The following is a 15,323-nucleotide window of genomic DNA, read 5'->3' as shown; positions in this document are numbered from 1 at the left end:
CTTTTGGAGCTAAACTATCTTAATTTGGATTCTTATTATTAGTCATCTCTATTGCCAATTAAAATAATACAAAATCGGTTTACGGTCTATAGTAAGAAATGTCCATCCCTTAAATTTCCTCTCATGATATGAACAGTTCTTTTTTTCTCGCAATTGTATTTAGAATACCTTATGCAGAGTTGATCTAGTTCGTTAGATTGAATTGACTTGTTTTTCACAACGGGTTTTTTCTCTTTAAATATTGTTTGACCTTTTTCTATCACACTCTCTCTCTCTCTCTATTTATCTTTACCTATAATTGATACTCTCCCTTCTTTCAAATTGTTGTTATCAATTTGTATGTATTTCAATTCTGTTTATTTGTATTTTCTCTCTCTCGTCTCATTTCCGTTTAGATCTATTCGTTGAACTTTGCGATGGCTAATATATAAGACTGAAATCCTAAAGCAGTTGCACAAGGTAGGACACAAAAACAAATACTTTCCCCATTCTCATTTCACACAAATAACAACACAATGCACTTTTCATATTTATTCAAATATATATTAAGCATCAGTAACAATTAAGCATGCATTAGTTGGATATCTCATATATAAAGTCTATGTACTCAATAAAGAAAATCTTATTAATTAATACGCCATATTAATTGTGAGTCATCCTTCATCAAAAATATTGTGATCTTAATAAAAACTCTACCATCCAAAGAGTTAATAACCCATCTCTTAATTTAATTAAGAGCACTTGTGCACTCTCCAATTATCCAATCACTCTGTGTTAATTCACAGTGATTGACTGTTAATTCACAGTGATCAGTGATATTACTCTTGTTCAAGAGAAAACCAAGCTGATGCTCAACTAACCTAATGACTTCTGATAGGCTGGATATAAAATTGATTGATTTTTATATAATTTCGATACAACACGAACATTAAACCTCTCTTCAACCTCTTCTCCTTTGACCACGACAAAGAAAAGTTTAATGTGAAACTAGTAGATTGTTTCATAGTCAGCCTATTCACATTACGCTCGAAATCTACTAAAAGTAGATTTTAAATCCCTTTTTTTAAGGCAAATGTCAGTTAAAATCTAATTAAAGTGGATTTTAGAAGTGTAATGCGAATGATGTATAAGATTAGTTGTGAGAAGTTGTACTGTAAAGTTGCTCCCACAATATTCGTAAGAAGAGCCAGAATGATCAACTTCTCTACTTTGGCGTCAGTGTAGTGCCAAGTAGTGGCAGTTTGAAATGTTTGCAAACTTCCTTCGCCGGATGATGTTATGTTGGTCAGATCTTCATACGAGCAATTGCAAATTGTATATATACAAGTATTCATGTCGTAAAAGACACATCTATGTACACAGGAAAAATATCACCAACTATTTTTTCAATTAAAAAATTTATTGAGTTTAAAAGAAAAATTCAATTGCAATTGATTCAACTATTTTTTACAACAAAAATCGACCTCAAAAATCAAATTAATTTAAATTACCATTCATATATATATATGTGATATAAATTGCCTCTCTTTTGTGCGACAACAACAAGAAGGCAGAAAAACATTCTATAAGACAAAACTAGACCAAAAAGAAGGAAAATACAACGCCTTATTAACACCAACAAATAATCTACAAATAATCCTAACCATTAACCACAACTGTCAGTCTAAATCTGAATAACAGAATCAGTGATGTTAAAATAGGCTCCCATGATAATCGGCTGCGTTGAATCCGAAGTGGAACAACAACAGCAGGCAGACCCCAGGAGGGGTCTGCCTGCTGTCCCTATATATGTTAGATATATTTTAAAATTCCCAGAACAAATCAACAAATATACAATTAAAAAATTAATTATTTTTTTAATTAAAATAAGTAAGGAAAGTCTAAAGTCGGTCGGGGCCGACTATATTATACCCTGCACCACTTTGTAGATCTAAATTTTCGAATACATACATTTAAATATCACTCGATTTGGACAGAATTTGATAGACTTTTACAAAATCTATAGACTCAAAATTTAAGTTGGCTAATGCACTAGGGTGGAACACAATTTAGTACCCTGTTCCACAGTGTGGCGCAGGGTATAAATATGGGAAACATTTAAATCTGAAGCAATTTTAAGGAAACTTCGCAAAAGTTTATTTATGATTTATCGCTCGATGTATGTGTATTAGAAGTTTTGGAAAATTAGAGTCTTTTTACAACTTTTCGACTAAGCAGTGGCGATTTAACAAGGAAAATGTTGGTATTTTGACCATTTTTGTCGAAATCAGAAAAACATATCTCAATCAAATTTGGCACACATGACTATATTACTAATTTCAACCAAATTGGGCCAAAACTCTGGCTTCTGGGGCCATATAAGTCCATATCGAGCGAAAAATATATATGGAAGCTATATCTAAATCTGAACCGATTTCAATCAAATTTGGCACACATGACTATACTACCAATTATACTCCTTGTGCAAATTTTCAAGCTAATCGGGATAAAACTCTGGCTTCTGGGCTATATAAGTGCATATCGGGCGAAAGATATATATGGGAGCTATATCTAAATCTGAATCGATTTCAACCAAATTTGGCACGCATAGCTACAATGCTAAATCTGCTCCCTGTGCAAAATTTCAACCAAATTGGGCCAAAACTCTGGCTTTTAGGACCATATTAGTCCATATCGGGCGAAAGATATATATATGGGAGCTATATCTAAATCTGAACCGATTTCAATCAAATTTTGCACACATGACTATACTACTAATTGTACTCCTAGTGCAAAATTTCAACCAAATTCGGCGAAAAATCTGGCTTCTGGGGCCATATAAGTCCATATCGAGCGAAAGACATATATGGGAGCTATATCTATATCTGAACCGATTTCAATCAAATTTTGCACACTTGACTATACGACTAAGTGTTATGTTTGTACAAAATTTCAAGCGAATCGGTATAAAACTCTGGCTGCTGGGTCCATATTAGTGCATATCGGGCGAAAGATATATATGGGAGCTATATCTAAATCTGCACCGAATTCTTCCAAAATCAATAGGGTTCTATTCTGACCCAAATTAGGGTCAAATTTAAAGGCGATTGGACTTAAATTGCGACCTAGACTTTGATCACAAAAATGTGTTCACAGACAGACAGCCGGACGGACGGACAGACGGACATGGTTATATCGACTCAGGGACCCACCCTGAGCATTATTGCCAAAGACACCATGTGTCTATCTCGTCTCCTTCTGGGTGTTACAAACATATGCACTAACTTATAATACCCTGTTCCACAGTGTGGCGCAGGGTTTAAAAAAAATAATTTAAATTAGTTTTCTAATTGGGTTTAAAGATTGATGTTATCACTTCAATGGTGGAAAGAAATTGGTTGCAGCAGCTTATCTAGTGAACACATATGGGCAGCTGGAGTTGATTTAGACCACAGGAGATAGTTCTGAGTCATTTAAATTAAAGATCCATATATGTGTCGGACACTTTTTAATGCACACTGAAAACAATCGCCAATTTAAAACATATCCAATTAAAAAATTAATGCATTTTTTAATGAATACAAAAATTATCTATTTTATAGTTTAATTGGATCAATTGCGTTTTAATTTGTGTTAACTACAAAAAATTGTACTTCTACTGAAAATTTTGCAATTTTTTTTTAAAAACCAATTTCCAAACCTAATGGATATAATTTTCCAATAATTCAAACTAATTGAAAAATAACCTTAAACCACACTCACACCCACACACATATAATGTCATTGTTAATCATATTTCCTGTAGAATGTTATCTTTTGAAAATAGAATAACATCGTCTATGGTGGCGTATGTGTGTTATTAGGGAATTGATAATGTAAATCATAAGCCACCACAAACCACAAAGGTATTTAAATGCAAAAGGGCATTTCCAAAGTCCCATCTAGCTTGACTGCTACACATATCCAATTACCGATACAAATTTGTATATTTGAACCTGTTTAAGCTAATAGATGCGGGCGTGGATGGTTAGAGGCAATTAATGATATTCCCCAAACGCTAAAGCAAATCAAGTACTATAATGTAATGAGAGTGTATGCTTTTTGTTGCATAACATTATATGAGATATAGCATATTTATGGTTCTATGCAGACATTCTATGAATTGTAAATTATAACATTATCTTAATTTTACATGACAAAAAAAATACTATCATCGTGGTAAGATTATTGATAAACCCATGCGTTTGGCATTTTCAGATTTTCATTCAGTTTTATATCAAAGAGTCACGCACGTCCGCAACTCCTGCCGCTTCTGCTACACACAAAAAAAATTTTTTCTGATTCAATCACGAAATTAATTGATACAATTAATTTTTAATTGAAATGTCTTCAATCACAGAAATGATAGTATCAATTAAAAAATTAATTGTAGGTCAATTAAAAAGTTAATTGATCCAATTAAAAAATTAATTGATACTATTATTTTTGTGATTGATTTTTGTTTCAATTAAAAAAATTGTTGAATCAATTAATTTTTTAATTGAATATTTTTTAAAACTCAATTAAAATTTTAATTGGAAACATTTTCGTGAAAATTTTTTGTGTGTAGCAAGTTGGCCTCACCTAGGTAATTCGGCCATCGGCTATGAATGCGAGCGGCTGCTGCGGAACAAGCGATCGGTATATTATCTGAAAGCGTCCCAGTTGGCTTCCTTTTGGTTGATAAACGTCTGACGTTCAGAGTTTATAAAGTCGGATAGTCAGTCAATGGGAAGAATTATGGGGAGGAAGTCTGCCCCCAGTGAAATGGCGAGTTGCTAGGACATTTTTCTTTATTATACCAGGAGACGCTAAAGATATGTCTGGCGAACTGCTGCAATCACCCATGAATCTCAGATGACATACTGCATCGTCTCTGGACTCGCCCCACCATTACTTCACTTCCAATTCATAAAATCTGCAATCTCACTAATATTACCCTCGAGCCCAATGCAATTATATGTCGGAAGGTCATGTAGTCTGACAAGGTTAGGTTAGGTCTAATCGCAGCCCAATATTTCAGACCCACTTAGTCTTTAGTCCATTCAGTCCATTGTGATACCACAGTGGTGAACTTCTTTCTTATCATTGAGTGCTGCCCATATTGCGGTGAAACCATTTAGAGAAGCTTTGAAACACTCAGAAATGTCACCTGCATTACTGAGAGGGTTTTGGTGAGGTGTAACCTGTGTCTGGAGTGGGTGCATTTCTAATACTGTTCCGACCTAGGTTAGGTGGCAGCCCGATGTATCAAGTTCACTCAGACTATTCAGTCCATTGTGATACCACATTGGTGAACTTCTCTCTTATCACTGAGTGCTGCCTGATTCCATGTTAAGCACAATGACAAGGGGCCTCCATTTTATAACCAAAACCGAACGATAATAAATCTGGTTTCGGCAAACTAAACGCTATCATGACCGGTCTCTGCTCTACCCCGTTTCGGAAGGGAACAACACAAAAGCACGTACACTAATATGGCTGCCCGATGAGCCGGACCCATCGGGTCAATCCGGTATTGATGACCCGTCGCCATGGAATGTTCATGAATGCAGTCCACTGTTCCGCCTCTTTCTTGATCTTTGGCTTCAAGAATGCAGTCCACTGTTCCGCCTCTTTCTTGATCTTCGGCTTAAACCCGTTGATCGACTAACATGATACGACACTACAATTCCATTGGATTGTACTTAATGGCCTCACTCTTGCTCTAACCGTCCCGAGTGAGCGACACGACACCCATTGCTCTGACAACTTTTTCATAACAAAAATTTCGTGCTAGGTTTGAACCTTACAACCTATATAGTCTTATTGTTTAGTTAAGAAAAGATTTTTTCAGCTTTCGTCGATATCAAATAAGACCTTTTATATAAAAAACATACAAAAAAATCACAAAAGCCGAAAACTCTTAACGGTCGTTAAACTTTTTGTTCGTATTCAACAAAATATACTCTCTACCTTTAGTGGGAATATAAAATCTGAATTCAAGGCCTTTGATCTTAACTTAATTATCTTCAAGATATGCTAGTTTAATACTATTCACCTGCGTTACTCATCTTTTCTGGAATATCTCATATATACGAGTATATATTCATATCCCTATGATGAGGTTTTTTTATTCAAAATTTTAAATTTATTTTATGCAAATCCCTTATCGTATTATACAAATATGACATGTACATATTTTCTCCCCGAAATGCATGGGTATATGTGTTGGTATGTAATATTTCGTGGAAATATTTTTGAAATAGAAAACCATCGAATATTAAATTTGTTTTGTTTGTTTTTCAAACAAATCATAAAGCACAAAGATTATTACTAAAAACGTTGTGACACCGTCGATGCGTTTTTGTTTTTTTTTTTTGTATAAAATCGCAGCAGAGTAGTTAATGTGCTTGGTAGGCCTCCTTCCAGGCATTATAGAGACGTACTTAGAATATTCCACATTCCTTTCCACATAAAGTGAAATTGCTGTACAAAGGCCTTATGTTTACTTTATAAGAAAAGGCCTTATCCAGCCCATAATAAGAGAAATAATGTCATATTAATTTATTAGTTAAAAAGTTTTGTAAGGCAAGTCCCTACACTGAAAGAAGAGTTTTATTTTCTGAGGAACAAAATTTCAGACAAGCAAAGTTTTCTTTTGACGCTAAAAAATTCTTTAAAAATAAATAAAGTAGATTAAAGAGAATCGTTGAATAATTTATCATAAATTCATGTTTATCTGCTATACAAGAAAATACTTTATAAGCAAGCGGAATTTCGTTTGTCTAAATTTTCGTTCCTGAGAAGAGTATTTTTTCTGTTTATAAGGAAAAGCCTTATCCTGCCCATCATAAGATGTCATATTAATTTATAAGTTAAAAATTTTTATTTGATGATTTTTAATTTCAAACTTTTTTGCCAGAAAATAAATTTGAAATATATTTTATTTTTGTTTCAAACGTTGTTTTTCCTCCACTGTCTTCATTGGGAAATATGTTGTTTATGTTCCTTTTATAATGTTTTCATCCACCAACTTTTTAAAGTATACTGTAGCAAATGTGTGCTATATTAGATTACTTTGAAATGACTATACAACATAAAATTGAACTAATGAGTGCAATACTATAATTTTGGGTAATTTTATCTTCTCAAACCATAGGGTTCCAAGCACGGTTGTCACAGTTGGTTGAATTATACCAAAGAAGTAAGGAAAGTCTAAAGTCGGGCGGGGCCGACTATATTATACCCTGCACCACTTTGTAGATCTAAATTTTCGATACCATATCACATCCGACAAATGTGTTGGGGGCTATATATAAAGGTTTGTTTCAAATACATACATTTAAATATCACTCGATCTGGACAGAATTTGATACACTTCTACAAAATCTATAGACTCAAATTTTAAGTCGGCAATTTTAGTAAAAAACAAGTCTATACGGCCGTAAGTTCGGCCAGGCCGAAGCTTATGTACCCTCCACCATGCGTAGAAACTTCTACTGAAGACTCCACAATCGAATTACTTGGGTTGCGGTAACACTTGCCGATGGCAAGGTATCTTAAATCTTCCTAACACCGTAATATATACCACATAGTTCATACGTGGTATATATTAAACTATAAAAGGCCGATTAAATACGTATATATTTAAGTTTAAAGTTTCTATAGAATTAAATTTTTACAACATTTTCTATAGAAGTAAAATTTGGAAAAAAATGTCTAAAGAAATAACATTTGGATAAAATTTTCTATAGAAATAACATTTGGATAAAATTTTCTATAGAAATAAAATTTTAACAAAATTTTCTATAGAAATAAAATTTTGACAAATTTTCTATAGAAATAACATTTTTAAAATGTTTTCTTTAAAATAAAATTTTGGTAGATTATTTTTGGCTCGAGTGGCAACCATGATTATGAACCGATAAGGACCAATTTTTGTGTGATTAGGGATCGCCAATATATATAACTATAGACCGAAAATCTGGAGATCGATTTATATGGGGTCTATATATAATTATGGACCGATATGGACCAATTATTGCATGGTTGTTAGAGACCATATACTAACACCACGGACCAAATTTCAATCGAATCGGATGACTTTTGCTCCTCTAACAGGCTCCGGAGGTAAAATCTGGGGATCGGTTTATATGGGGGCTATATATAATTATGGACCGATGTGGACCAATTTTTGCATGGTCATTAGAGAACATATACCAACACCATGTACCAAATTTCAGCCGGATCGGATGAAATTTGCTTCTCTTAGAGGCTCCGCAAGCCAAATCGGGGGATCGGTTTATATGGGGGCTATATATAATTATGGACCGATGTGGACCAATTTTTGCATGGTTGTTAGAGACCATATACTAACACCACGTACCAAATTTCAGCCGGATCGGATGAAATTTGCTTCTCTTAGTGCAATCTCAAGCCAAATTTGGGGGTCCGTTTATATGGGGGCTATACGTAATAGTGGACCGATATGGCCCATTTTCAATATCATCCGACCTACATCAATAACAACTACTTGTGCCAAGTTTCAAGTCGATAGCTTGTTTCGTTCGGAAGTTAGCGTGATTTCAACAGACGGACGGACATGCTCAGATCGACTCAGAATTTCACCACGACCCAGAATATATATACTTTATGGGGTCTTAGAGCAATATTTCGATGTGTTACAAACGGAATGACAAAGTTAATATACCCCCATCCTATGGTGGAGGGTATAAAAATATAGGAAACATTTAAATCTGAAGCAATTTTAAGGCAACTTCGCAAAAGTTTATTTATGATTTATCGCTCGATATATATGTATTAGAAGTTTAGGAAAATTAGAGTCATTTTTACAACTTTTCGACTAAGCAGCAGCGATTTTCCAAGGAAAATGTTGGTATTTTGACCATTTTTGTCGAAATCAGAAAAACATATATATGGGAGCTATATCTAAATCTGAACCGATTTCAACGAAATTTGGCACACATAGCTACAATGCTAATTCTACTCCCTGTGCAAAATTTCAACTAAATCGAAGCAAAAAATTAGCCTCTGTAGTCATGTGTAAATCGGGCGAAAGATATATATGGGAGCTGCATCTAAATCTGAACCGATTTCAATAAAATTTGGCACGCATAGCTACAATGCTAATTCTACTCCCTGTGCAAAATTTCAACTAAATCGGAGCAAAAAATTGGCCTCTGTTGTCATATGAGTGTAAATCGGGCGAAAGCTATATATGGGAGCTATATCTAAATCTGAACCGATTTCTTCCAAAATCAATAGGGTTCTATTCTGAGCCAAAACACATACTTGTGCCAAATTTGAAGTCGATTGGACTAAAACTGCGACCTAGACTTTGATTACAAAAATGTGTTCACGAACAGACACATGGCTATATCGACTCAGGAGCCCACCCTGAGCATTTTTGCCAAAGACACCATGTGTCTATCTCGTCTTCTGGGTGTTGCAAACATATGCACTAACTTATAATACCCTGTTCCACAGTGTGGCGCAGGGTATAATAAAATGTTTACAAAAATGTCTATAAAAATAAAATGATGACAAAATTTTCCATTGGAATAAAATTTTGACAAAATTTTCTCTAGAAAAGAAATTTGACAAAATTTTCTCTAGAAAAGAAATTTGACAAAATTTTCTATTGAAATAAAATATTGGCAAAATTTTCTATAGAAATCATTTTTTCAAAAATTTTTATAGAAATAAAATTTTGATAAAATTAACTATAGACAGAATTTTCTATAGAAATAAAGTTTTGACAAAATTTTCTATATAAATAGAATTTAAAAAAGTCCATAGAAATAAAATTTTGACTAAATTATCTATAGAAATACAATTTTGACCAAATTTTCTATAGAAATACAATTTTGATAAACTTCATATTACGTTTTTTTTTTTAATTTGGTAGATTTCTGGTAAAAATTTCTTTAAATTTGGTCGATTATTTTTGGCAAGAATGACAACCATGTTATCAAGTGGACAAGCCAGAGAATAGGCAATGAACATTTTCTGTAATAGGTAACCCGGGATTTTCAATTAATTGTTCATTTCAAGGATTGATTTTCGATGAAATGGAGATAAAAGGACTGTTGAGTTTATTTACATCCAATTTGAAACAAATACGTGACTTTATAATTTCATAAAAAAAAAAAAAACATATTTCATATTGTTTTCTTCACAAAAAAGGACATTAGTTTTTATCATCCTTTTTTTAAATCTGTATGCCACCTTTCATTGCAAGTGATACTTTTTAAAAATTATCAAAAGCGAAATTATCATACAGCGTCACGTATACAGCTTCCGATATAAAAATATAAAATGGCAAAAAAAAAATAAGCGTAATGCCTGTTTTCATAAAAAATCCTAAGAGTGAAAAGTCCGTACAAGCAAAAAATAATTCTTTCTTCCCAAACGAAATTTTAGACAAACAAAGTTCGTTTCTCATTTGCTTTTCGCTGTAAGGAAGTATATTTGGAAGAAAATTATATACTTTTTGTGATAAACGTTTATTCTTTTCCAGGATGTAAAAACAATTTCATAAAGACTAACTCAAAAAAAAAAAAACATTGTTTTCTTGCTAATTGCATTTTCCCTCACTTCTCTCATCCACGAGGTTTTTTGGTTCTTAACACCTTTTCCTGTAATACCAACAATGTAGAAGAAATTATACGATTTTATACGATTTTTGCTACGTCCGACTTGCATGCCAAGGATCGTGGGTTCGATCCCTGCTTCGGCCAAAGTTTTTTTTTTTACATATATTCCAGATATGTTCGGAAAATTCCGAAAAAATGTTCAATATTACATTGTAGTATATTAAATTTTGAACTGTAAAATGTGTCTTATTAAAGACCTAAAGTCAGAAAAGAACAGTGTTTGATATAAACGAAATGAACTGTGTTGTTGTTTTAAAAATAACTTTTTTTTATTGAAAAAATAAAAATTTTGTAACAAACGAATTTTTTTGGTGATAAAAGTTTAAAATTTTCGAAGCAATTCAAAAAACTCTAACAAAAGAAAAACATTTCGGTACACGTTTTCCAAACGTTTTTTTTCTTTGCGTGTACACATATGTGCGTCATATATAACTCCTTGATGGGCTTAATTTTCTGAAATAATTGCTTCATTTCGCTGCTGGATTTTCTCAATCTATAATCTGTCAATGCATACATATGCAATTTCGTATTAGTATATTGCATATTGTAAAGCCATAAAATCACATTATAATTCAATTAAATATGTCAATGCAATATAATAATAAATACTATAAATGAAATAACAAAACTATATACATATGTATAAATAAATGTGCATTTAATTATGAGAAGATTGTTTTTTTTTTCATGTGAAAGGAATATTAAAAAATCTAAATACATTTCAGTTCAAATATTTATAACCATGAAAATCTACTCCGTTAATATGATTGAATTTTTGATAAGCAAATATATAGTGACAAATAGAGAACGCTATAGGTAGTAAATCCGTGTAATGTGCAGTTAGATGAAATCCTCAAAATACGAGTATATAAACTTGACAGATTAATAATTTATGAATTATACAGGGTATCTGTCACGGACGATTAGCAATCCAAGCAACCCTATTTGTTTTGGTGAACATATTTTTTACTGATTCAAATGAAAAAAATGTTTGGAAATAAACTTAATTTAAGCATCAATTCACTGTTCCTCGATATGGCCATAGTTTGCCTTGACAATATCTCTGAGTCGGTCAAAAAAAGATTGTAAAGCTGCACGAATCTAATATGCCGCTAGTTTGACCCAGTCCCATGGTGTGGTTAGGTTTAGAGTAGTGGCAGCCCTTGATTTTTTAGGCCACATAGACGCAATATTTAAAATTTAAATTTAAATGTATCCCATCAATGACAAATCCATGTTATAGAGACCGGACCCTTCCATACGTATGGACCAGAACTAAGATTGGTCCATACACAACAGTCCTGTACCGGCCCTTGGGTTAATCCATTTCCCGTAGGATACTTACAAAAACAAACAATTCTTTCCTCCAAACGAAATTTTAGACCAAACACAGTTTTCTTTTCTTGTCAGACTACTACGCGTCAACACGTTTGTCCCCAAAGAACATTGTTTGACCTGAAAGAAACAATTTTAAAAACAAAAGCAAACTTCGATAGTCTAAAATTTAGTTTGCAAGGAAAGAAATTCATTTTTTACGTATATTCATAAGTCGCCACAATTTCTACATGCGATGTACACATACAATTGGTGTCCCTGCACCTTACAGCAAGATATTCCCACATTCGCCCCTATGTCTTTATATACTTCATTGCATTGTTAATTAAATATGCTAAAGAGAGCACTTTACTGCTGATTAAAGTAAAAACAAGTGGAATTTTTAATTAAATGCTATCCTTTTGCAAAAACAAAAAAAACTAAAATATTTAAAACCAGCACTTTACATACACCCACGCACATGCATTTTATTCATGTTTTATATATAAACTCGTATATACAGTTTGTTTCTATTTTTTTTTTTTGTGGTTTTATAATATATCTATAAAAAATTTTTGTTTTTGTTTATCTTCTTCCCTTTCCTGTTTTGGTACGAATTGGATGATATGGGCATATTTTACAGGGACCACTAATTCCTGCGGCATTTACAAATGGTTACCATTAAGTGGAGGCATCGACCGCAACAAATAAAAAAATACAACATTTAATTCTGTTAAGCAGCAACAAAGTGACAGTCCGGGCGACAGCAGCAACAGCAGCATTAACAACATAGCAGCTATTTTGTTGACCAACAACAACTATAATAATAACAACAACAATACAAAGAAGAACGAGAACATCCGTTACGAAATGTTGCAAAATAAAATTCAAATAAAAAAACCAAACCAATTACACCAAATACATATTTACATCAACTCTTACTATATATATATATGAACAAAAAAATATATACATAATTAAATATATACAAAAATCTATATACTAAATATATATATGAAAACTACAAATGAACAAAAAAACCAAAAAACATTTGCATTATATACAAAAAAAAAATATAAAACCAACAAAAAAAGATCCAAAAATATCCCCCAGATAACCCCTGAAAATCTTCCTCCCCCAAAAATGGTATAAAATGGCAGCAGATTAACGAAACCAGTGGGTCCTTAAACAATTTTTGCATGTATGCCAAAGGATAACAGGGTGACAATTATCCTACAACTCAGTAAAAAAACAAACAAGACAAAAAAAAAACAATTAAAGAAAAAATCAACAACATCAACCATAAAGAGAAGGCATACATCAATGCTAACAACATCATTCCCCAACAACAACAACAACAAATGTATACAATTTGAAAATTTTACAACCGCAGACAACAACAACAACATCATAGTGGTCGTCGTTGTCGGCATTAATCATGAACAACAAGAACATAATTTTTTTATTATTATTAATTAATTGCAAAAAAACGAACATTATAAAATGTAACAATATTTTCTACATTCAAAGCTGAAAGGTGATGATAAATGAAAAAAAAAACATAAAGAAAAAGTCTGTCCAACGACAAAAGTTCTTTGAAAATATTACCAGAAAAATGAAATCATGGTAAATAAGACCATAAAACAAATAAGTCTTTACAAAATCATATAGTAAAATTATATAATTAAAAAATCAACAAAAAAAAATATATTATTAAACCATAAAAATAAGCAGGCAAAATCCCCCACAAATAATAAACAAATTAAATTAATTAAATTATTGATAATTAAAATATATTAATTTTCTAAGCCATACCCAAATTTGTACTAAAAAATAATGCAATCTATAAAAATCTCCAACATAAACATTTGACACAAACCTTGTATTTGTTATTCCAAAAAAAAAAAAACAAAACAAACAAATAATGATTTCAGAATTATCCTCCCCCCCCCCCCCTACCCAGCAAAACAAAAAAAAACAACAAATTAATCTTAATTATTGTACTTGTTATCTAAACACTTTTTAAAATGTGTTAATTTATTTCTGAGACATGCATTATTTTTTAATTTGTTATAGTTAACTTTCTCTAAACGAGAGGAAACAATAAAATTTCACAATTCGATTTATAAAGCAAAAATACTTGTAAAGTAAAAAATTTAAATTTAATATATTACTTTTCAATAAGCTAATCGAATATTTCAAAACAGATTAAAAGAAGGTATCATACTGAATTGAAATTCTATTGAGATTAGGGTTTGACACAGTAAATAAGATATTGTCACTGTAAAATATATGAAAATGTATGTTTTAATATTAACAAAAACTTTTAACCCTGGACCAAAAATACATATAAATATCTCAAGTGAATTAACAGTGCTATTGTCTATCTGCACATTGCACTTTATCTCATAAGAAAAATTATCTTTAAATAATCTTTAAGTTGTTTCGTTTCCTTACTTTCGTCGAAAACTCTGTAAATTTCCTAAAAGAATATATAATTCTGCTAATTTTTTTGTTTTTAAATCAAAGGCAATCCTCATTCTTCAAAGAGAAATTGAGTGAATCGTATGAGCAACTGAGTATAATATAAGAGCACTGTAGACAAACAACAGCACTGTTAATTTTACTTGAGACGTCTCTGTATTTCTTGGTCTATTGTATTAGCTACGGACTTTGAGCTACCTAATGCATAATACATTAAAATTTGTCTCTGCATTCATTTACCATAGTCCTACATAAACTCTATGGAATGCTTCAAATCATGTTAAAATGCATTCATTTACCATATTCCTACATAAACTCTATGGAATGCTTTAAATCATGTTAAAATGTACAAACTGTAAAGTGGAGTGTGCTGTATCACGTTTACGATCTTTATGTACGAATACAGAAAGCGAGACTACAAATAGCCGCCTTCATGATAAAGGAATATGAGCACCAGAGAACGCAAATCGGTATGGATTTATATCTACCCAGAATACCTATGTCGAAGGGAGTATAATAACAATGCCTACTGATACTTATCCTATCCATATAAAGCAAGAAGAGTTGAGTACTCTTCTCAAATTATATAACACACACACGCAACGCTTTAAATATCTCGTACGATGAGCAACAGTTAAGCTGACACTTGTTCTCACTGTGAATAGCTAACGATTGAGAGAGTGAAGATAATGCTCAGATATGCTCATTGAGCACTACAAGCATGTTTCCCAAGCTTTTCTGATTAATGAAATTTTAGATAAACAAAATGTTCTTTTGACGCTAAAAAAATTTTATTTAACCACAATTAGAACAAATCGTCGCATTTTTTGTACTGGGAGTTATATCTAA

The 15,323-nt window shown here is 32.1% G+C and overlaps 1 protein-coding gene across 3 annotated transcripts in view; it reads left to right on the top strand.

Annotated features, from left to right (window-relative positions):
• LOC142234983 (RNA-binding protein Musashi homolog Rbp6) overlaps positions 1-13,855 on the top strand; it is a 1,501,536-nt gene extending 1,487,681 nt beyond the window's left edge. For 2 of the 3 annotated variants that reach the window (XM_075306193.1, XM_075306192.1), the window contains exon 15: positions 12,634-13,855. In XM_075306193.1, the coding sequence (XP_075162308.1) occupies positions 12,634-12,675 (42 nt within the window). In that variant the 3' untranslated portion in view covers positions 12,676-13,855. Of the gene's footprint in view, positions 1-395; positions 460-12,633 lie in introns of all 3 variants that reach the window. The other variant, XM_075306194.1, reaches the window with a different exon arrangement.
• The last annotated feature ends 1,468 nt before the right edge of the window (positions 13,856-15,323 follow it).

Source organism: Haematobia irritans, chromosome 4 (genome assembly GCF_050003625.1).
Source record: "Haematobia irritans isolate KBUSLIRL chromosome 4, ASM5000362v1, whole genome shotgun sequence".
In the NCBI taxonomy this organism is placed as follows: Eukaryota; Metazoa; Arthropoda; class Insecta; order Diptera; family Muscidae; genus Haematobia; species Haematobia irritans.
The sequence above is the reverse complement of the archived record's forward strand: the minus strand, read 5'-3'. Positions and strand labels throughout refer to the sequence as shown.